Source organism: Dromiciops gliroides, chromosome 3, assembly GCF_019393635.1.
Source record: "Dromiciops gliroides isolate mDroGli1 chromosome 3, mDroGli1.pri, whole genome shotgun sequence".
Classification (NCBI taxonomy): domain Eukaryota; kingdom Metazoa; phylum Chordata; class Mammalia; order Microbiotheria; family Microbiotheriidae; genus Dromiciops; species Dromiciops gliroides.
The window spans coordinates 481,958,707-481,983,547 of NC_057863.1; the positions used below are offsets into that span (position 1 = coordinate 481,958,707).

A 24,841-nucleotide genomic window follows, 5' to 3' on the forward strand; every position below is an offset into this window, starting at 1 on the left:
GCTAGTAAGTGTCAAGTGTCTGAGGCCAGCTTTGAACTCAGGTCCTCCTGAATCCAGGGCTGGTGCTTTATCCACTGCACCACCTAGCTGCCCCCTCTTTGTCATTTCTTATAGCACAATAATATTCCATCACCATCATATACCATAGTTTGTTTAGCCACTCCCCAATTGATGGGCATTCCTTTAATTTCCAATTCTTAGCCACCACTAAAAGAGCTGCTAGAAATATTTTTGTACAAATAGGTCTTTTTCTCTTTTGGGGGATGTCTTTGGGATATAAACCAAGCAGTAGTACTGCTGGATCAAAGGGTATGCAGAGTTTGATAGCCCTTTGGGCATAGTTCCAAATTGTTCTCCAGAATGGTTGGATCTTTTCACAACTCCACCAACAGTGGGTTAGTGTACCAGCTTTCCTTTTGGTTAATTTAAATTAATCCAGTCTATAGCTTGTTTATACATAGCTATTTGCATGTTGTCTCCTCCATTAGATTTTGAGCTCCTTGAGGGCAAGGATTGTCTTTTATCTTTATATCTCCAGCACTTAGTGTGGTCCCTGACACATTGTAAGCATTTAATAAATGTTTAATGACTGATGATTTGGTGATTGGATATGTGAGGTAAGAGATAATGAGGCATCCACAGTAAGACAGGCGACATGCTTAGGAGACTGGAAAGATGGTGATTTTTTTTTTAGCAGAAATAGAGAAGTTGGAAGATAATATGAACAAAGAAATAGCAGGATTTGGTAACTTATTTAAACAATTAACAGAATATACAAAAAACAAGCCATTCCCAATAGTGTTGTGAAAAGATAGAAACAAATTTCTCAAAAGAACTAAGAACTATGAATAATTTCATGGAGGATAGCTCTAAGTCACTAATAATAAGAGAAATGAAAGTCAAAACAACTCTGAGGTTGCTTGTCACCCAGCAAATTGGCAAAGATGACAAGTTCCTTTTAGATTCCCATATTCTCACCTTTCTGGTCACCCCCAGTATGTGGAGACAATGTATGCATTAACTTTTCCTCCTTGTACTATTGGGTTTAAAACAATACTTTTCATTTAATTAATTCATTACTTTGAGAGAGGCTGGACTACAACTTTATTTGTTTATTCCATCAAGGTAGAATATGATTACTTGCAATATATAACTTTTACCAAGTTCACTATGACAACATTTTCTCCTGTAATAAGGAATATAGATGTCTTATGGTAACCATTTTAATTAGATTTTACTTCTAGCCCTTTTGCTTTAAGAACTCATTTAAATCCAAGATGACCTCTTTGATTTCACCTTTCTGAGGTGGCTGTACTCATTCTTTTTAGTCTTAAGGAAATTTATTCTCTGTGGTAGAATGTTTCTTTCCCTCCTGGACTACATTTCTGTCTACTTTTATCCTCTTATGTTTGACAGGTAGAACTAATAAAGCCTAATAATCAATTTTTACTTTGGCATAAGGCAGTATGAGAACTGTAGACTTTTAGAGGTAGAAGGAATTTTTAAATACCCATATTTTATATATCAGCAATTTGAAGTGTCATTCTCCTTCCCCATTTAAAATCACAAGATTTAGAGGAATTAGGAAATTTCTCTTTAGGAAGAAATGGGCATTCCCTGTTTTAGGGCTTATAAGTAACTAAGTCATATTAGTTTTAATATAGCCTTTAGGAGGGCAATAAGTACTGACAAACATTTTATAGGGTAGAAAATGATAATAGCTAAAGTTTAAAATGATTAGTCAATGAGTAATGGGTAAAATCTAGTTGAATGAGGTAAATTAAAATATTTTGCAAAAGAGAAAGTGATGAGAGTCTTGGGTAGGGTAGGGGGAGGAGGGGTAGAGAAAAACCTGTTTACATAGAGGAAAACCAGGATGTTATTAATATTGAGGCACAGGAAAGACTTTGGTTTCCCCTTAATGCTTACTTTAAAGTTTAAGAAATTAGTGTTATATTTCATGTCAATGAGAAAGTAACATTTATTCTTTAATCCTTTGGGAAGTTTTCTTTAGAGAAAGAAGTATAGCTAAACAGAAAAACATTTAAAGAAAGAAATATCACCTTGCCTTTTAAAAAAAGTTACCAAACTCTACTCATTTGTCTTCCAAATTCATACTCATTTTTCCATAGTTATATATTCACTAAATATTTAATACCTTTTGTCTAGACCTACATTTATCACTCATATCTAGTTTTTTACAGTACTCAATGATCTTTCTGCTAATTTCTTTCAGATCAATCTGGTATCATTGTCTTATTTCCCAGTGATCTTCTCACTACCTTCAAGGTTCACTCTAATTTGATTTCTCAGATTATTCCCTTAGCACTTACATACTATCTTTAATTATACAGTCATTTCTTTCTTTTTTTTTTTTTTTTGCAGGGCAATGGGGGTTAAGTGACTTGCCCAGGGTCACACAGCCAGTAAGTGTCAAGTGTCTGAGGCCGGATTTGAACTCAGATACTCCTGAATCCAGGGCCAGTGCTTTATCAACTGCACCACCTAGCCATCCCCAGTCATTTATTTCTTAAAGAGATAGCATGGTATGATTATTAGAGTATTAGATTTGGAGTCAGGAAAACCTAAGTTCAGATCACACTTCAGATACTTACTAGCTGCTTGACTCTAGGCAATCTTCATTTGTAAAATGGAGATAACAAAACTTACCTCTCAGAGTTTACTGTGAGGATACAATGGAACAAGCTTAGTAAAACTCCATGTAGAAATTAAAGAAATATGGGGATGTTGATAGTTATTACTTCTTAAATACTTTGTAGAAATATTTTGTTATACAGGTTTGTCTTTTGTTTGTTAGTATTTGTCATAATAACATTTCACCTCTAGCTACCTGGTTCGTTGTGGGTTTTGTTTGTCTTTTGTTTTGCATTCTCATTCACTAATGGATTTAAGAGAGTATGTGTGTTCTTATTAAGCTTTTTTTAAAAGTAAATTCTCCATTATTTCAAAGAGCATTAAAGTGAAGGTAACGAGAATGGAAAGAGATAGGAATAGGTGGTCTTTGAAACTACAATATTTTCTACTATTCTAGATCATTAAGGAAAAATATAATAGAAAAGAAAATTGGATTAAAAATATGGACTTTGGGGGGCGGCTAGGTGGCGCAGTGGATAAAGCACCGGCCCTGGATTCAGGAGTTCCTGAGTTCAAATCCGGCCTCAGACACTTGACACTTACTGGCTGTGTGACACTGGGCAAGTCACTTAACCCCCATTGCCCTGCAAAAAATAAATAAATAAACAAATAAATTAATTTAAAAAAATATGGAATTTGGCTATCCTTTCAACATTATCATTTCTCATTTTGATCTGAAGTATGTTACCTCATTTACCTTTCCATCTATCTAAAACAGGAAAAAGAATGTTTGAGTATCAGGTAATATCAGTTAGTCAACAAGCATTATTCATTAAATGCTTACTATATGTCAGTAACTGTGCCAACTGCTAGGGATTAAAAAAGAAAAAAAAATATGGTCCCTGCTGTCAGGGAACTCCCATTCTAATGAGGGAAACATTTAAACAACCTTTATAAATGTAAGGCTATCTCTATAATAGATGGAAGGTAATCTCCAAGTGATTAGGCACTAAAGAATGAGGTGTCTTCTAGAAGGTTGTTTGAGTCTTGATGAAAGCTTAGAGGTGTAGATGAAGAGGGAAAGAATTCCAAACATGAATGACAGTTAGTGAAAAGGCATGGAGATAAAATGTGCTAGGGCTAGCAATAGCAAGATGGTTGTTGTTATTAAATCTTAGAGTATTTTGTATTTGATTCAGTGTGTAATTGGAGCCAATGGAATTTATTGAGTAGGGGGAGTGACATGATCAGACTTGGACTTTAGGAAAATCACTTGGGTAGCTGAGGAGGATTGGTTATATTGGGGAGAGACTTGTGGCAGATGTGAGTTGATGAGAACTTTCACCAGATTGTTAGCTATGTAACTGGAGAGAAGGAGGTATATATGTGAGAAGGCTGTGAAGGTAGACAAAACTTGGAGGTAGATTGGATTTATGGAATGAGTATAAGAGAAGGTTGTAAGCCTAGGTTATTGTGGGAGGATGGTGTTGCCCTTGACAGTAATAGGGAAGTTGGGAAGAGGGGAGGATTTTGGGGGGGGAAAGATAATGAGTTCTATTTTGGACAAGTTGAGTTTGAGATGTTCAGAAGGTAGTTGGTGATATGGCACTAGAGTTTAGGAGAGAGCTTGGGTCTGAAAATATAGATCTGAGAATCATCTGCATAAAGTTGACAGTTGAACCTTTGGGAGCTCATGAGATAACTAGGTAAGAGAGTATTAGAGCAGAGTTCTTAACTTGGTATTTATGGACCCCTAAGAGGTCTTTGGATAAATTCAGGGAGTTTGTGAACTTGGATAAGAACATTTCTTCTACATTTCAATATAATTAATTTCTTTTGTAATGCTATATAATATATTTTTTAAAATTCAGAAAAGGGGTTCATTGACTTTACATCTTTTACAAAGGTGTCTATGACTCAAAAATATCCAAGAACCTGTGGTATAAAGAGAGTAAAAAGAGTACCCAGAACAGAATGTTGAGGGGGACACTCATGATTAGTGGGCATGATCTGGAGGAACATCCTACTAAGTTGGATAGATAGGTAAGAGGAGAACCACACAGAGAAAATTGTTTCAGAAACCTAGAGAGGAGAGAGTATCCCAGAAAAGAAAGTGATTGACACAGTCAAGGGCAACAGGTCAAGAAGGATGAGGATTGAGGAAAAGGCCATTCAATTTGGCAATTAAGAGATCATTGGTGATTTTGGAGAGAGCAGTTTCAATTGTATGATGAGATTGGGAATCAGTGCAGAGAGTTGCATGTGAAAGAAAGTAGAGACAAGTATGGATGGCTTTCTCAAGGAATTCAGCCTTAGGAAGAGTGCTTTCTATACTCTTTGCCTCTGTTTTCTCACTCTTCTCTCACTTTTCAATTTTTTTGTAATGTGGTTTTCAGCCTCATCACTTAACTGAAATTGCTCTCCCCGAGATTGTCACTGATCTATTAAATGACCTTTTGTTGGTTCTCTTTATTCTTGACCTTACTACATTAACACTGTTGATTACTCTCCCTCTTCCTAAATAGATATTTTATCCTCCTTATGTTTTTGTGCCAGTATTCCTCCTTTATCTCCTTTCTTTTTGGCCATTCCTTAGTCTCTTGTGCTAGATCATCACCCATATCCCATCTTGCATGTGTAGGTGTACTCAAAGGATTCTATCCTTGACCTTCTCTTTTCATTCTTTTCCTTTCCCTCTTCCTCAAGAGGCTTAAGGTACAGTCATTCTTCTCAACATGAAAGATCCCCAATTTTCCAGGTGAATTCATATTCCTAGTAGCTTAATATAAGAACAATTTTACCATCCCCACATTATTAGAAAGCAAAGCATATCAAGAATTCAACCTCTTGTTCTTTCAAGTTCTTTCTAGTAAGGGAAATGGTTGTCTAGACCATTTTGGGGGAAAGGAGACCTGCCAAATATGGGGCCACTGAAATTTTCCTTTGGATGTTTAGAACTTCCTCAGAAAGCAAAAACCTCAAAGCCATGTTGATTATGTACAGGAGATAGAATAAAGATGGATTTAACAAGGATTATTTAAAAATTGTCCTTCCCTACCAGATAAGTCTTTCTGGAAGTTGGATCAAGAAACCACTGGATTTTCCAGCGCCAAGATGGTGGAGTGAGGAACCCCCTGGAGCCTTCCCAAATTCCTCTCCCAAAAAACTTGAAAACTGCATCAGAACTGATCTAGGACGTGGGAAGGAGCTTAGCAGCACACAGGAAAGGTCTATCTCACTATGATGGGAAGAAAGTGAGGTCCAAGAGCTGGAGCAGTTGGCCTCACAGCTGGGAGCCTGCAGCAAGGTCCACTAGTAAGGTCTCACCCTCCTGCAAGCCACCAATCTGTGCAGCATAAGGGCCACCCCAATGTCCCCACCCCCAGCATGGGCAACCTGGTAGGCCTTGTCTCCTTTGCCGAGTAGTAGTGAGGCCCCCAAGCAAAGCTGGGGCCAGTCAACAAGAGACCCTGCCCCTGGGACCTGCCAAGAAAGAGGCCTTGTTTCCATAGCAACCCAGCAGTAAGGTCCCACCCCTGGGGCAGATCAGCAAGACCCTGCCCCTAGGACAAGCCAGCAGGGAAACATACCCAGAGAAGACCTATAGGGAGGCCCCAGCTCCCAGTATAAGCATGCTCCAGTGCAAGTGAGCAGCTAGGCCCTGAAGCCCAGTGAAAGCACTGAAGTCTCAGCATAAAAAACTTGGCATACTGCAGGACCACAGTCCAACTTTCACATAAAAACACCATGTCAAAATAGGCAGAAAAAATGAGAAAAAAAAATGTAAAAAGATCTTGATTATAGAAAGTTTCTATGTTGACAGAGGTGATCAAGGCACAAACTTAGAAGACAACAATGTCAAAATGGCTACATATGTGAAGCCTCAAAGAAAAATGTAATTTGGTCTCAGGGCCAAAAAGAACTTCTGGAAGAACTTAAAAAGGATTTAAAAAAGCAAATTAGAGGGGGGCAGCTAGGTGGTACAGTGTATAAAGCACTGGCCCAGGATTCAAGAAGAGTTCAAATTTGGCTTCAGACACTTGACACTTACTAGTTGTGTGACCCTGGGCAAGTCACTTAACCCTCATTGCCCAGGGGGGAAAAAAAAGCACATTAGAGGAGTGGAACAAAAATTGGGAAAAGAAATAAAGTAATGCGAGAGAATCATGAAAAAAGAGTTAAGAGCATAGAAAAAACATATATTACTGTTATTTATATTCTAAGACAGTGTTTCTCTTAGACATAATATTTTGCTGCTAGACAAGTCAGATGTTTGCTGGGATGGTTTCTAGGCTTTTTCAATCTCCTTGATTTACAATGGTTAGTTTTTTTGTATATCATTCTCATGTTAATATCCTTTTCTCCATCTGTTTCCCAGTTTGTGCTTAAATATCTTAGGTTAGAGGTGATTTAATTGCATGCCAGCTCTTAAAAAATCATTTTAGGGGCAGCTGGGTGGTGCAGTGGATAGAGCACCAGCCCTGGATTCAGGAGGACCTGAGTTCAAATCTGGCCTCAGACATTTAACACTTACTAGCTGTGTGACCCTGGGCAAGTCACTTAACCCCAATTGCCTCACCAAAAAAAAAAATCATTTTAATTCTACTTTTAATTTTTAACATTTTAAAAAATTCAATTTTACCTTTAACAGCATTGATCATCTGCATGTATAAAGATAACTTATTCTGGAATGATTCCTACATCAATTTGGAATTGTCATTTTCTGTCAAAATATGATTTAATTTTTTGTGTGTGGTGTTGTCTGATACTCACCATGTCCAGCACCTTGTTTCTTTTCTTGCAAAAAAATATTTATGATATATAAACATCAAGCTTTTTTACAATCTTTGTACAGTTTTTGTATAGTCTTTGGCCTCATTTTTTTATTTTGGAAGTCTATTTTATTTTATTTTATTTTTTTTTGGTTTAGGTTTTATTCGATATCATGTACAAAACATTTCCAGACCCAAGAGGGTTTAATCCTCCTCTTCTTCCTCCTCTTCATCCTGGTTGATCTGGAAGTACCGTAATTCATAACTCTTTTTGCTATTGGCCACCACTCAGAGCCAATCCCGAAGATTGTTCTTCTTTAAGTATTTCTTTGTCAGGTACTTCAAATACCTTTTAGAAAATGGCGCCTCTGAAGTCATGGTGATCTTACTCTTGCTTCTCTCAATGGTTATGACTCCACCACCAAGGTTGCCAGCCTTTCCATTCACTTTGATTCGTTCTTGTAAAAACTGCTCAAAATTAGCAGCATCCATAATCCCATCTTCCACAGGATGGGTACAATCCAGGGTAAATTTAAGGACTTGCTTCTTTTTTTTTTGCCGCCTTTCATCACAGATTTCTTCACAGGAGCCATAATGATCGAGGAGGAAGAAAGGGACCTCTGAGCAGCGCACAGGCGCAAAACCCTCTGAGAGCACGCCCGGCACACAGACTCCAGGCACTCTCGGAAGTCTATTTTAGAAGATTTTTTTCTGCATCTATGGGGTCTAGTGACTTGCCCAGGGTCACATAGCTAGTAAGTGTTAAGTGTCTGAGGCCAGATTTGAACTCAGGTACTCCTGACTCCAGGGCCAGTGCTCTATCCACTGCGCCACCTAGCTGCCCCTGCATCTACCTTTGAATTAAACCACTGAATATCAGACTATACATTGATTTAATTTGGAGGGTCTTATTGAGCTCCTATTTAGTAACTACTTATTTCATCTTCTGGTTTCGTTTATAGAATGAAGGTCAAGAATCATATGATTTAGTTCCTCTGTTATTATACCTACTTGGTTATCATTGGACAAAGACATTATCTCATTTTTAGCAACCTCCGCCCCACTTTTCACTATCCCAGCACCTTTACTGCAGAGATTGAAAGGGATCCCACAGAACCAAGGGTTGTTTTTCTTTGTTTTATATGTTGCCATGATCAAAGAATTCATCATCAAATGGCCTGTTTACTGGTGATGAGCCTCTCCATACCTAACTAGGCAGGTCTGAGTAAAGTTGTCATTATCTTATTTGTTGGAACAATACTCAAAAGTCTTTCCTCCATGGTAGATTTTTCCATAGCTGTCACTGTTGGTATAGCCTTCAGTGATCCAGAGTCACCTCCATACAAAATGAAACAATGTAGTAGGATTTTGTGAAGGAATTTCTTAAATTCTAGAACAATCAGCCTTTCAAAAAACATTTTTAAAAAATAATACATATAGGCTAGATCAATTATAAGGTGTATGATTGGAGTTAGTTAAGTGTTGCTATTGTAAGGGGCTAAAATTGTAGCTAGGCTAAAATATCTAATGAGTGGTCGCCAATAAATTATAAGCTTTAGCAAGAGTATTTAAGTGTTTAAGTATTTATTAAAGAGCATTAGGATCAGAGAGAAAGGTAAAAATCTAAGTGTTTCTAAGAGACCCCATCATCCCACCCACCATGGTGAGGTCAGGAACCAAAAAAAACCCAATGCCTCCTGTGAAACTGGGAACATCCCCCCACACGTGCACATACAGCTGCAAGCTAATTGGCTGGCAGCTTTGATAGACAGCACCCATGAGCAAACATCACTTCCTGACGCCAAGGACCTTGACCACATGGCTTGCCCTCAGACACCTTCTCCTCATGGCAGAGCTTTCCTACAGCAAGTGGCGTCATTCCAATCATTACACTATTTTAAACTTATTCCTTACAGCCTGTATTTCATGATATTCAGGAGGAGAACTTGGTTACTTCATATTCCCTTGTTGTCTTCCTCCCCTTATTCCCCTAGAAAAGAAGAGAGTTGTTTTATCTTTAAAACATGTAACTATTGAGGGATGTTTTTCACATTTTCTAGATCACTTATTGAGGGGTGTAGTTGAGAAAATTTTTGTTCAGGTAATAGGTTGGACTACAAGAATTCTGATCTCCCTTCCAACTCTGATTCTATAATTTTACAATTCTTCCACATAGCAACTTCATGGATATTTGAAGACAGTGCTCATTTTATCTGTTTTTCCTTCACTCTATTTTAGAGACTTCTTTTATTTAGGCTAAACATGCCCAGTTGTCTCAAATGATTTCCTATGGTATGGTTCCTGAAATTGCTCATTATTCTCTTCTTTTTGTTCTATGACATTAGATCTCCTAAAATATAGATTCTACAGCAGATGGATTAAAAAAAAAATAAAGTATTTTATTATTTCCCAGTTACATGTAGAGATAGTATTTCCAATTTCAAATTTTTCTCCTTCCCCTAGACAGCAGGTAATCTGATATAGGTTTTTATATATATATATATGTGTATATATATATATATATATATATATGTAAGTAATAACATTAGACATATTTCTGCATTAGTCATGTTATAAGAAAAGAATCAGAGCAAAAAGGAAAAACCTCAAAAAACAAAAAAAACCGAAAACCCAGCACCAAAACCAAAAGAAATAGTATGGTTCAGTCAGCATCCATATTCCACAGTTGTTGGGTTTTTTTTCTGAATTTGGAGAGCCTTTTCAATCATGAGTCCTTTGGAACTTTCTTGTACTATTATATTGGTGAGAAGATCAGATATATATTAACAAAATTTTGCTAACTTCTAATTTGCTGTGAAAGCGCTTTATTGTAGTATTATAGAAATTTATTAGATACCTAAGGTTAGCTGCTGCTTTGTTATAATCCAAAATTGTTCAAACTATGTACATATGTAAAATTTTTTTTTTTTTAGAAAAGTCAAAAGAAAATGAGGTAGAAATCTAGTTCTAGAAAAGAGAGATGGAGAAATCTTACTATATTTGCCTTTTGCAGTTTCACTTAATGAATTTTGGAAGGAATCATAATTAAAGGGCAGTGATATACAATAACATTTTCATTAAAAAATAACATAAATATGAATCTTTTTAGGTAGTGGATTTGGGTTACAAAAACAAGGAGAGGAGAAGAGAAAAAAGAAAGCAGTTGACAGTGTCAAGAGGATGAGAACTGAGAAAAGACCATAAATTAGATCTGGCAGTTCCATTTGGAAGAGAGAATTTTCAGTTAAATAATAATGTTGGAAATCATTAATTATGATTATTTAAACTTCTTGTTACTTTATGGGTTATTTAGTCTGCCTGGTTGGTGAAGCAGCAAGCACATATTAAGTACTTACTGTATGTCAAATACTAAAAGCTGGGGATAAAAAACAAGCAAAAACAAAAACAGTTGCTGCCCTCAAGGAACTCACATTCTATTGGGGGGTGGGGCTGGGAACAACACGTAATTATATAATGATAAGTTCATACATGTATGAACATGTATATATACATATATGTGTGTAGGTGTAGATGTATGTATGTATGTATGCATGTATGTATGTGGAAAGGGGAGATGTAAATGGACATTGGAACCATAAAGACCTCTTGCAGAAGGCAGTCTTTGAACTGAGTCTTAAAGGCAGCCAGGGAAACCAAGAAGTGGAATTCAGGGGCAGAGCATTCCTGGCATGAAAGGACAGCTAGTATAAAAGCATAGGAAATTGAAAATTGTGTTCTGTTTAAGGACCTTCAAATAGGCAAGTACATGAAGAGGAGTAAGTTGAGAAGATTACAAGGGTAGGAAGGGATCAGTTTGTGAATGACTTCAGATGCCAGAGAACTTTATGTTTGGTACTAGAAAAAACAAGAATCCCTAGAACTCATTGAGAAGAGGGTTATCTGGAGAGAACTATACTTCAGAAAATTAGTTAGCTTAATGCAAGATAATTGGAATAGTAGGTTTGAGTCAGGAACACCACTTGGCTATTTCATTTTGAATGAGAAGGGATGAAGACCTAGTTTGTGAACTAGTGTTAAGGCTGTAGGAATAGAAAGAAGGGAACAAATTCAAGGTGCATGAATGTCAAAAGGATGAGATTTGGCAGTAGATTGAATATGTGGGTAAAGCAAGAATGATGAGTCCAGGATGACACTGAGGTAGTGAGCCTGGGTTGTTGGGAGGGTGATAATACCTTGGGTGGTTATAGAAAAGTTCCAAAAGGGTTAAGATTTGGAGAGTGGCGAAGGGGGAGTGGGAGGAGAGGTAAAAAAGATAGGGGGAAATAAGTTCTATTTTGGACATTTTGGCCAATCTAAACATGTCAAACTTATAAGGGTAATGTTTTAAAAATCTATAGTTTATATAATAAAATGTTTTTATTATCACTACCTAGGTTCCTTTTAAAGTATTGATCCTAAAGCTTAATATTCTTTGCTTTCTTAATTCAACCCTTTTATTCACCTGTGATACTTCTCCTTTTCCTGAAATTAGTTGAATTTTCATGCCTTTCTGAATAAGTTCATATTTATTGTTATTTTTGAGGTAAAAGGTGATGTGGGTTATAGGAATAAGTAAATATAATAAATATTCATTGAATGGGATGTCACCTTTAAGATATACTTTAACACAACCCCTTTTTTACTTTATTATCATTTGCTGATCAAGGAGGTGAATGCAGTAAGATAAATAAAGGTGAGCAACTTGACTAGAGACAGAACATTAAAACAAATGGCTGAAAAGCCATTTGGAGAGTTTGCTAAAAGATTATAGGAAATCGTTCTGAGTCTTCTTGAAAATAACTTACTATAAAGTGTTTTTCAGTTTGGAGTGTGACTGTTTTTTTTTTCTTTGAATTTTCAAGTACTATGTTATGAACCTGAAATTAAGAAAAATAATCAAAACCAGTATGTCAAAGTAGACCAGATCCTTTAAGTGCAAAAACACACATTTTAGCAACTTCTCTGTTTTTCCCCCCTTCCACCCAGACCTAAGACACTATCTTTTGGAGAACTACTTTGATCAGTGAAGCTAACAGAGACTTTTTCCTTTATATTCTAGTTTGGAAACACCTGCTACTGCAATTCAGTTCTTCAAGCACTTTATTTTTGCCGTCCATTTCGGGAAAAAGTTCTAGCTTACAAGAGTCAACCTAGGAAGAAAGAGAATCTTCTTACGTGCTTAGCAGATCTCTTTCACAGTATAGCCACTCAGAAGAAAAAGGTTGGAGTAATACCTCCTAAGAAGTTCATAACAAGGTTACGAAAAGAAAATGGTAATTCTTTTACTTCCACTATGCTTATATCTATTATAAACTAGTCCTACAAGGTTTACATGCTTGAATAAGAATTGGTTTATGTTTTCAGGATATTCTCATTCAGATTTTATTTTGCATATCCTTTAGTGAGAATTTTGTGTATTCTTACAAGATCCATACTGACATGAGTTATGTGTAAATATTTCTATGATGATACACTGTTTTATTTTAATATTTTTGAGAAGTTAGGTGATGGTGTTTGCTGATAGGATCATAGGATTTAGAGATGAATTTAAAGATCAACTAGTCTGGGGCAACTAGGTGGCACAGTGGACAGAGCACTGGCCTTGGATTCAGTAGGACCTGAGTTCAAATGCGGCCTCAGACACTTGACATCTACTAGCTGTGTGACCCTGGGCAAGTCACTTAAACCCCTCATTGCCCCACCCAAAAAAAAAAAGATCAACTAGTCTAACTCCTCATTTTATAGATGATTAAACAGATCCCCATCAAATGAATTGATATTTCATGTTCATGCAGGTAGTAAATAGCAGACTCAGTATTTAAACCCAGTATTTAATGATTCCAGTGCACTTTCCACTACACTATGATACCTAATTCAGTTCTTTGCATTTAAACTCCAGAAACATTCAAGTTTGAATATTTTTAATTCTGGCAAAGTTCAGTATAAGGTCATAGGTTTCCACCTAGACAAGAACTATAAATAAATGCTACCCCCTTTTTCTCTTTTTTCTTCCTTTACTGCTTGAACTATGTACTATAATCAGAGTGTCTTGAAACTAAGTTAAGATCCTCTCATCCTTTAATGCATATCAGTTTTAATTCTCTTTGGTATTGGTAAAAAGCTTGCATTGAAAGAAAAAACTAGAGTTAGGGATAACTTGTTTTATTTTCATTTGATAAAAGTTCTACTTTAGCTACCTACACAACAGAATTAAACAAATGATACCTAGTTTCACAGTGAATTATAGGTTTAGAGGATACCTTGATTCCTTTTAATTCATTGAACAAATATTTGTCAAGTATCTACAGTGTGTGGAGATGTCACTTTGCTTCTTGGTACAGAATTGGTGTAAAATTCTGAAAGCAATGCTTTTGTTGTTGGTTTTTTTGTTTTTTGTTTTTTTTGTTTTTTTTGGCAGGACAGTGAGGGTTAAGTGACTTGCCCAGGGTCACACAGCTAGTAAGTGTCAAGTGTCTGAGGCCGAATTTGAACTCAGGTCCTCCTGAATCCAGGGATGGTGCTTTATCCACTGTGCCACCTAGCTGCCCCCAACCCATTGATTTTGTAACTCAAGATCTTTCAGGTCCAACCCCTGACTGACTAGCTTTATTGTGAGACTAGCCCTCTGTCAATAAACCTATTTGCCTCAGCCTGGAGACTTGGTTGTTTCTATTCCTTCGTTGGACTTAGAAATTTTCCCAACACCCTGTTGTTTTTTTGTTTTTGGTTTGTGTGGGGCAGTGGGGGTTAAGTGACTTGCCCAGGGTCACACAGCTAGTAAGTGTCAAGTGTCTGAGGTCGGATTTGAACTCAGGTCCTCCTGAATCCAGGGCAAGTGCTTTATCCACTGCGCCACCTAGCTGTGCGCCCTGTTGTTTTTAAAAGACAAGTTTCCTCACCATTCCATTATCTTACTTTTTAGATTGTTTTTTATTAGCACTCAGGAGATGTTATAGGTAACAATAATAGCCAACATTTATTTAGCATTTTAAGGTTTGCAAAGAGCTTCACAAGTGTCTCTCATTTTAACCATACAGCAATCTTGGAAAGTAGATGGTGTTATTATCTCCATTTCATAGATGAGGAGACCGAGTCAGAGACTAGAGTCCCTGACTAGAGTTTAAGAACAGCTGAGTTCGAATCCTTCCTCAGATTTGTACGAACTGTGTGATCCTAGGAAAGTCATTTCATCTCTCTGAAGCATAATTTCCTTGTCCTTAAAATGGGAATAACAACAACAACAATGATGATAGCATTCACCTTACAGGAATGTTTTGGGGATCAAGTGAGATTAATATATGAAAAGTACTTTTACAAATCTTAAAGTGTTATGTGAATGCTAGCTACCATCATAATTATTAGCTTTAATTTCAAAAGTTGTTTTTTTTAAAGCCCTCTAAGATAGCATAGTAATATTTGTAACCATTTTGTGATTATACATTTGTCATTCTGTTTTCAGTGCAGTACAGAAAAATTGTTTAGTTAGAATCTCAGAACCTTACACTTTCATCTAGTCCATCCCATTTCCTTTGTTAGAAAGAATTTTAAAAATTCTGGGGAGTTGTGTTTTGTGTATGTGAGAATCCCTTGTATGATGATTTTTGTATAATCAAGTTCAGTTCTTGTTAGATCATGTCATATATCCAATATTCTTTAGATTTTTTAATTAGTATGACCTCTTTTAGAATAGCTAATTGTAGTTAATGTCCAATGATGAATTTTGAGTTCTGAATTTTTAATTCATAACAAAGGAAGGACATTTTATTTTCATGCAATTATAGATAATGGTAGTCTAAAGCTTTGGCCTCTACATACACACACACACACACACACACACACACACACATACTGTATTTGAAGTAGATTCTGAAATATTATTAAGCATAGGAAATAGGTACTCTATGTTCAATTCTACAAGCATTTGTTAAATACCTATTGCGTAATAAGGCCCTCCGCCTCAGGGGTTGATTTTAAACATTTTCAAAAAAAATTTCTAGTCACACTTTTTTTTGTTTTTTTTTTTTGTTTCGCGCTGGGCAATGGGGGTTAAGTGACTTGCCCAGGGTCACACAGCTAGTAAGTGTCAAGTGTCTGAGGTCGGATTTGAACTCAGGTCCTCCTGAATCCAGGGCTGGTGCTTTATCCAACTGCACCACCTAGCTGCCCCTAGTCACACTTTTTATTTTTTATTTTTAGTGAGGCAACTGGGGTTAAGTGACTTGCCCAGGGTCACACAGCTAGTAAGTGTTAAGTGTCTGAGATGGGATTTGAACTCAAGTTCTCCTGACTCCAGGGCCGGTGCTCTATCCACTGCACCACCTAGCTGCCCCATCACACATTTTAAAAAATAAATTTTAATGGTTTTGGTTTGTTGATAAGTCTCACACAAGATACTTCATCTTCCAGCTGTTCGTTTTCTTTTCTTTCTTTTTTTTGCGAGGCAACGAGGGTTAAGTGACTTGCTCAGGGTCACACAGGTATTAAGTGTCAAGTGTCTGAAGCCGGATTTGAATTCAGATAGAGTCACAGATTTTTCTCCTCTTTCCCTTCCTTTATCCCTTCTTGAGAAGGCAAACAATTTGATATATATTATACATGTGCAGTCATGCAAAATATTTACATGTTAGCCATGTGTTACAAAACAAAATGTAGATCAGGTATTCATTTTTCTCAGTAATCCTTCTAAATAATAATAGTTGAAATAACACCAATTTGACCCAGGCCCTGGTGGTTACTAATAGAATGCTGTGATGGTTTTGATTTTTTTTTCTCTCTCCTATGTGGCTAAGCTCTGGTCCTGGGCTAGATCCAGTGCTAAATAAATGCTTATTCCCATCCCCACTTCCCTTTCTTCATTCTTACTATTTCTTGCAGAAGAAATCAGCATTTAGCACAGTACCTGACACATAGTATGCACTTAATGTTTATTGTTTGAAATCACGGATATAAAGATTCCAAATTGGCATTACGCTCAGAAAGTTCCCATATTTGACAATAGGTTTGTTTTTTTTTTTCAATTTTGAAACAAATGTTATAATGGAACTGCCTTTTGGAATCTAAAAAGAAGTATTAGTAATGCGTTCATGCCATCATTAACCCTTCTGTTGTCATAAACAAATCATTATAACTCAGTCATATGTTCAGCATTACTTTGTGGACACAAGTCCATGTGGATGTTGCCCATGGAATTGGGATTGCCTTTTGATTCTATTCTTGGAGTTTAGTTTCTTTATAGGCTCCATCTCAATATGATTTCAGTTAAAATTTTCAAATTCAATGGCTTGTATCTGTTGTCACTCTTTAATATTGTGTAGTGAAGTGATGTCTGCTTATTCCAAAAGTAATCCCATAGTTTTTCTTTTTTAACTCTTTGCCATGCGATATGTCAGTATACTGTTAAGTATTATATAGATATACTTTATTAGAACCCACATGTTTGTCATGTAACAGGCGAAACCCACGCATCGTGCCACACTCACCATATCTACCACTATCACAGAGGACTAAGGTGTCACATCAAACTACTTGAGAAATAGCAAGTCAAATCTAGCTTTGTGCACAAATATATTAATTTCAGAAGGTCACAGATGGCCTAATTTGTATGTAATTCTTGGAAAAACATAACAAGAATATGTATCACAAAATCTTCAAAACTCATGAACAAAAATCAGCAAATATTTGTGCTGTTACTATATTCATAGCACTGTTCTGGATACAAAGAAGTAAAAGAATTGTGACCTCAAGGAGCACTAAATACAATTTGGAGGGACAGGATATAATCATGTGAAAAATAGTTCTGAGAGGTTAGGATGGACTTTGTAGGGGATGATGAGTTTTAAAGAAAGGGTAGGATTTGAATAGGTGACATTCTAGTTGAGCAGTGATAAAATACAAATAGGAAAAGAAATAAAAGATGGGTTTTGGAGGTGTGGCAGGTTAAATGTTCCATAGGTTTCATTCACCAGATTGCCAAAGGGATCCATTGTACAGACAGGTTATGAATCCTTAATCTGGTTCAATGCCTTCTTTTTTATAGATGAGGGAAATATGACCCAAGGAGCTGAAGTGATTTGTCCCAAATCTCACAGCTAGTTAGTACCAGAGAGTCTAGTTTAGTCTAGTTCTAGGGACTGGAACCAAGTTTTCTGGCTCCTATTGCAGTGCTCCTTCTACATCAAGCTTGCTTTAATAATCAGAGCAGAGTTTGATTTTGTGACCTTTAATCAATTCATCTCTGAACCTGTTTCCTACCTAGAAGAATTTCCTAACAATTTATGTGATTCATTGTCTTTATGATAAAGTGATTGCATTATTTACTCATTTGTAAATAACCACAGGAGACAGCTGTGAATCATAAAGTGTATTGTCTGTATAACGGATTAATTTCCATTAACAAAGGGGTTTTTTTGGTGTGTGTATGTGGGGGGTGTGTGAAAATTTTTATCATAGCCAAAACAAGTTTAGGAAGAAAAATTTTTAGGCTTTTTTTTTTTTAATAGTCTCAAGCAGATATTCAATCTCACTTTATATTTTTGGATAGACATGCTTCCTTTCCCTAATTCAAGAATTATTTTAATATCAAAACAAATAGCTATCCTTGATGTGTTACTAGCTAAACTGTTGTTCTGATTAATTTTCTAGATTTTGTTTCATTTGATATTGCATATTTATATGAAGCTGTCATCCCTTTGCTAATAATTTAATATTAATTTGTCTTCATGTTGTAGAACTTTTTGACAACTACATGCAGCAAGATGCACATGAGTTTTTGAATTACCTACTAAACACAATTGCTGATATTTTACAAGAAGAGAGAAAACAGGAAAAGCAAAATGGCCGTCTACCTAATGGCAATATTGACAGTGAAAATAACAACAGCACACCAGACCCAACTTGGGTTCATGAGATCTTTCAGGGAACATTAACTAATGAAACCAGATGTCTTACTTGTGAAACTGTAAGTTTTATGTTAAACTTTTGCTTAGAAAATTATCATTTTTCATATTTTGTTGATAGGGAATATGAGAGGTGAACTTGAAAATTGTAACTTATCTTCTTGAAAGATAAATACTAGTATAAGATTACATATTTTATATTCTTTTTCTAATTGGAATATATTTTATATTTAAAATGCTATTGAACTCATTGTAATAGATCAGTTATTGATTTTAATAGCTTATGAGTTTTTGTATCGAACCATTGATAGGATGAAAGTACAGTTATCTGTTGTGACATATCAATTTTTTAAAAAAACCATCTGTACCTTTAAATGCATAAAACACTTTAATGGTTTCCAGGGTTTTATGTAGTAATATCTTCCCTTTATAAAAATTAGCACATCCCTACTTTTCATAAAAGTTAACAGTTTTTAGAGCATGTTAACACAAAATTAAGAAAATTACAATTTTATAAATACATAAATTATAAACATAGTAGAAATATCATTTTTTCATTAAATCCTTTAAAATTTTCATATTTGTAACTTATAAAGTAACTAATAACATTAAAAGTTCTGTGTGGGCTTGGTTTTCAGTACAGAGTTCTCAGTGTGTCATCTGATATTGCTACTTTTAATTCTTTTTCATCACTAATTGATTTGTATTTGATTTAAGCTAATTTGTATTTGTTTTTAAGCTTTTTATTTTGTTTTTGTATCTCTGGCACTTAAACTCTTCATCTTTGCTTAAACTAATTCTTTACCCCATTGGATTTTCTTTTCAAATCAGTTATTTATCCATCAGAAGTATAGTATTAACTTTTTAAATTGGATATACTTATATTTGTTGATAATTTTAAATTGTTTTGGGAGAAAGCAGCTTGCTATACTGTACTTGCCAAAGAGAATAAGGTAACTGATTTAGTGATACTTTGAGCTTCCACACAAATACTGTTTAATTTCACATGGACATACTTCTTGTTCAAGTGTGGCAAGCAATGTAATGACAGTTCATTTTTGCATTGAGATTATACTGATATTGACAGTGGCAGACCATGTTAATATTGAGATACTGTAAGTACTTCAGTTTGGCCTCATGCATATGCCATATTAACATAATCACTGGGCTTTACTTTCCGTTGTACTAAATGTGTTATGTTAACTTCACTTACGTTGTTGAATTTGATTTGAACTTTGTTTTCCTTGAAAAAAAATGGATGCATTTATATGGGAGTTTTAGTAGGGAAATGTCCAATAATTTTGACCATTTTTTTGGGTCCCTCTCAGAGGTTCTCAAGCTTGCCATGTGTCTTAACCCAGATATAAGGAGGTTTGGAGCTCACACAAGACAGTAGAACAAGCTAGTTTTTTTGAGGGGAGCTACTCAAAAAATGAAGAGCAGTCAGGGAGAATGATGGGATTGGAGCAGATCTGCTGTGCCCTCAGGTGGAATTGAGTTCCATGATGGGGTGCTGAAAAAATGGGACACTTTCCCCCAAATTAGTAAAGAAAGGTTTTTTGTTTTTTTAATATCATCGTCTAACACCCCAGCTTGGGAAAAGGGAGCAAAGGACCTGAAGACTGGTGCTGATTCATGCTACGAGGGGCTTGGGAAGACTCCTTGAGTTGATAGTCAAAATCCCTGCCTGCAGCAGAGGGGCTTCTGGCCTTTCCTGCTGATCTCACTCTGTTAGAGTGACTCAGATTTTTGAAGTTACCTGAGGCTTCTTCATTTAGCTGGGTTTTATATTCCTTACTCTGGAGATGTTAGACTCTGCCTGGAGTTGCATGGAACCAGCAAAACTCCCATATGAAAATGTATATGGAACATGTTTAACAAAATAAATAAAAATACAATACAACATAGATCATATTTATTTACAGTTTAAGGTGCTTCTTCTGAAGCAAAGTGTTTTTATTTATTTTTTAAATTTGTATTTATTGTTACTAAAAACCAAGACAATAACAATATGTATATGTGATATTTACTTATATAGACTATGCCTTTGATCTAGTAGGAAATAGGATCATAGATCTGATGCCAGATGGGTTATTAAAGGTCATCTGATACAAATGTCATAAAAGAGGGATTTGAACTCAGTCTTGAAGGATGGGTAAAATTGCAAGAAAGTAAAGATTTTCTTTTGGAAGAGGAGACCAAAGAATGGAAAAACATTTCAGGTACAGAAGATAGCATGAACATCTTTTTTTATAGGACATATTTTTTGAACAATGAATAGGATTGGATTTGAGAGTACAAAAGGGGAAAGAATGATCTGAGTATAGAAAGTTTGTCTGGAACCAGGTTGTGGAGGATTGTGAGAATCAGTCTAAGAAGTTATTATTTCAAAAGGCAACAGATTTATTGAAATTTTTTGAGCAGTTTTTCATTCACAATTTATTTTCACAGAGTAATTCTAATTCTAGGTGGCTAACCATCTTCTGTTTAAAAAAAAAAGTTTATGGTTTGCTCTTTTAGTTAAGAACAAACTCTTTATTAGGTGGACAGTTCACTTAGCAATCCCACCCCCACCCCCACAAAATTGAGAACCCAAGCCTCCAAATTTCAAGTCTAACACTCTATCCACTGTGCTGCAGAGATGAGAACCCTCAAGGTGAAGAACTTCAATTTTCTAAGTAAAGTCAGAAATGAGATGATCTTCTGGGAAGGAAAAGGAAGTAACAAAAAAAGAGATTTGTACAATGAGTGGGCGGATCGTGACAGAAAGACAATCATAAAAGACTATAAGCTCTGCTGTGCTTCAGTGAAGGCACTGAATAGTGTTTATTTCTTATTGTTTACTATAAATGTTTATTAATTGACATTAAGATCAAATATGTAATTGTTTGGAACTTAGAAATCTTTAATTATATTGAGATTTTTATTATAGTAAGAAGAGATAGGCATTGGGATAGGTCTGAATCAGTAATTTTATTACCATAGGGCATCTGCATATGAGGAAATGCCTTCTACCCATGCAGATTTGGCACTTTCTTTGCAACTCAAAGTGTTGCCTAGAGCACTAAGACTCTGTTTAAGTACCTTGCCTGGGGTCACACTGCTGCCCATGTTGAGCAAGAATCTGTCTTTCTGCCACTTTCACCCATGATTCCTTCTTCCATCTTCTGGAACAAAAATAATTCTGGAGTACAACAAATCTCATCCCTGTTACATATAATAGCTTTTCAAATACTTCAAAATAGCTATGATACTCCCCCCAATTCTTTTCTTCTCTAGGCTCATCATGCCTCGTTTCTTCATATGAGCCACTTTTAGCATTGTTTGTAGTCCCCACACCATCCTGGTCATTCTTCTGTGTGCATTCCAACTTGTCAGTGCCCTTCCTAAAATGTAGTACTGGAAATTCAAGGTCATTTACAGAATCTGAATGAGAAGGAATCTCAGATTTCAATCTAGTCTCTATCTGTATAAAAAACCTCTCAACATCAGTGATGAATAGTTATCCACGAATGAATGAAAATCTCAAGTGAGGAGGGACTTATTGCTTCTTTCTGATAATTATTAAAGTGGTTGTTTTTCAGTTCTGTCCAACTCTTCGTGACCCCAGTTAGAGTTTTCTTGGCAAAGATATTGGAGTAGTTTGCCATTTCCTTCTCCAGCTCATTTTACAGATGGTGTCAGGAAACCGAGGCAAACAGGGTGATGTGACTTGCCCAGGGTCACACAGCAAATAAATGTCTGCAGCTGGATTTGAACTCAGGAAGATGAGTCTTGCTGACACTGGGCCCAGCACTCTATTCACTGTGCCATCTAGCTGCCCTGAGAATTCTAGTACTTTGTACCATTTCTGTGTGGTTTAATTGAAAAAATGAGAGCATTTATTGTTTGATCTGTGTCTGGCCCTATACAAAGCACTGGGGATACCAATAAGAAACAAAAATAGTACCTTCCTGCAAAGAGCTTATATTCTAATAGGAAGAGAAGCCTGATATAGAAGTATGGTGTTCTTGTCCAGAAAGTTATAGAAATGTTGAGTAGAGAGATAGGTGAATAAAGTATGCACACATTCCAAGAGTCCTGGAAAAAATGATTTGATTATTTTTATGTACAAGGTTGTTTACATATCTTTCTCATTAGAATGCCTTGAGGGTAGGAACCATGGTTTTGCTTCTTTGTATCCCTTGCATTTAGCATCCCTAGTAAGCACTTATAAATGCCTGTGGACTGACTAGCTGAGATGAAAGGGTTAAAATCTCTAACACACTATCTTTGGTCTCAGTGGTAAGGTAGCTCATGCTGCCAGAGGAATAGAGAAGACACCAGATTTGGAATAGGGCCTGGTTTTGAATCCTTGCTCGGGTGCTGACTGTGACCAAGTCATATAACCTCTGCTTTATCATCTCAAAAGTATGAGAGGATTGGACTTAGATGCTTCCTACGGTAACTTGCAGCTCAAAATCCAGTGATGCTATTCCCTTTCGTGTTATAGTTGTCTAGGACATATCTTCTCTCCCTTATTAAACTATAAACTCTTCAAGAGGACAGTGTCTCTTATTTATTTTTGTAATTTCTTTTTCATCCAGTATAGGACTTTAATTGTATTTATACTGCATAAGCTAAATAAATGTTCATTGGTTCAATTGGAATTGGATTTCCCCTGTTATTTTCAGTGTAAAATTCTAAAAGTATATTGCTTTTATTACTTATTTTTTGTCAAAATTTACCTCACATGTTGCCTACAGATAAGAGTATGGGATGCAGTTTAGAATTGGTGCTGATTTTAAAATTATAGATTGAAGAAAATATACCATTTGGATTGCCAAAATTTCAAACGTTAATAATAAAAACCCACGTAGCTTTTCTTTTATTAAGAGTAACACTTAGAGGGGCAGCTAGGTGGCGCAGTGGATAGAGCATTGGCCGTGGAGTCAGGGGGAACCTGAGTTCAAATCCGGCCTCAGACACTTAACACTTACTAGCTGTGTGACCCTAGGCAAGCCCCTTAACTCCAATTGACACACACACACATACACACACAAAAGAGTAACACTTAGAGTTCTACAAATATACAGAATGGCAGGTGTTTTATATTTTTACTGAATAATCCAAATCTTAATAGTTTATTTATAAAAATCTTTTAATGTAATGTATTGGGCTTAATGGCATCATTTAGAGGCAGGGACATAGTAGTTACTTGAGAAAATTAATATTCATTTCTTGTTTCTACAGATAAGTAGCAAAGATGAAGATTTTTTAGACCTTTCTGTTGATGTGGAGCAAAACACATCAATTACTCACTGTTTAAGGTAGAGTTACATAACTTTTAATTGATTTTAAAAGTCAATGTAAACATTTTTGACTTGGGATATTTTAAAATATGTACATAATTTGCTTTTAAAATATTTTATTGCTCTTTGTTTTTATATCACATTCCTTTTCAAATATACCATTCCCTTCTCCCCTGCTTAGTGAACATGTTATCAAAAAACACCATCATTTTTGCTATTTTGTTCAGTGTAAACTTCAGAGCTGATTTACATTTCTCTTTATTAGTTATTCTAAACAGTCTTTCATATGTTTCAAAAATAATTTTCAGTTTATCTTTTGAGTACTTCCTATCTGTTGACCACTTGTCCATTGAGGAATAACTCTTGCGTGTGTGTGAGCATTTGCATATGTATTTGTGTTTCATTTCTCATTTATCTTAGATGTCAGACCCCTGATCAGAAATTTGTGCTGCAAAATTTTGAAATGATATGTGTTTATTTTTTGTATTTACCTCAGGCCATGTTTTCGATTAATTTACAGATTGGCTATGGATTAGATTTTATAGATTAGTTAAGATTGTTTCAGCTGTATCTCTGATAGGTACTTGATCCCATGTTTTGCTGTCCCCCCTCTTTTTTTTTTGGTGTTTACTTTTATATTCAGGTTGTATATTTACTTTTAATTTATTAGGGCATATAGTGTAAGATATTGGCCTAAAACTAATTTCTACCAAATTACTTTGCAGTTTTTCACACAGTTCTTAACAATTAGGAATTTATTCCTCAAGTAGTTTATTGTCATCATTTTCTAATATCCGTGATAAAATTTTTCATTTGAATTTTTACATAGGGGTTTTAGCAACACGGAAACTCTATGCAGTGAATATAAATATTACTGCGAAGAATGTCGCAGCAAACAGGAAGCACACAAAAGGTAAAATTAATATTTTCTGAATGTTGGTGATTATTAAATGTATACAAAGGATTTTGAGCTCTGATACTCTTATTAAAAAAAGGTACCTATATTGAGGCTTTGCAAAAGGAATGTTTTCAATTTTTGGTTCAGAAAATATAGTCCCTAAATGACACCTCATGGTCATGTAAAAAAAATTATACTTATCATCACCACTGGTTAAAACTCATTGATCAGTTTATTGGCTATACAATTAGTATACTGTCTATGAAAATTATTCACCTTTGGTGATTTTCTAAATTTAATAATAGTTTAACAATCTCAAAACCAGGACATGATGTTGAGCTTAGAAGCTATCCTATTTGAAATAGATGTTTTATGCTTTTTAGAAATAAA

At 35.6% G+C, this 24,841-nt stretch overlaps 1 protein-coding gene and 1 pseudogene across 5 annotated transcripts in view; one reads left to right on the top strand and one right to left on the bottom strand.

The window, feature by feature from the left end:
• USP12 (ubiquitin specific peptidase 12) overlaps nucleotides 1-24,841 on the top strand; it is a 114,599-nt gene that overhangs the window by 70,869 nt on the left and 18,889 nt on the right. For 2 of the 5 annotated variants that reach the window (XM_043993239.1, XM_043993238.1), the window contains exons 3-6: nucleotides 12,427-12,640; nucleotides 18,095-18,324; nucleotides 23,495-23,571; nucleotides 24,383-24,466. In XM_043993239.1, coding sequence (XP_043849174.1) covers nucleotides 12,427-12,640; nucleotides 18,095-18,324; nucleotides 23,495-23,571; nucleotides 24,383-24,466 — 605 coding nt within the window. Of the gene's footprint in view, nucleotides 1-12,033; nucleotides 12,061-12,426; nucleotides 12,641-18,094; nucleotides 18,325-23,494; nucleotides 23,572-24,382; nucleotides 24,467-24,841 lie in introns of all 5 variants that reach the window. The other 3 variants (XM_043993241.1, XM_043993242.1, XM_043993240.1) reach the window with 2 other exon arrangements.
• Nucleotides 7,572-7,975, bottom strand: LOC122747030 (annotated as a pseudogene).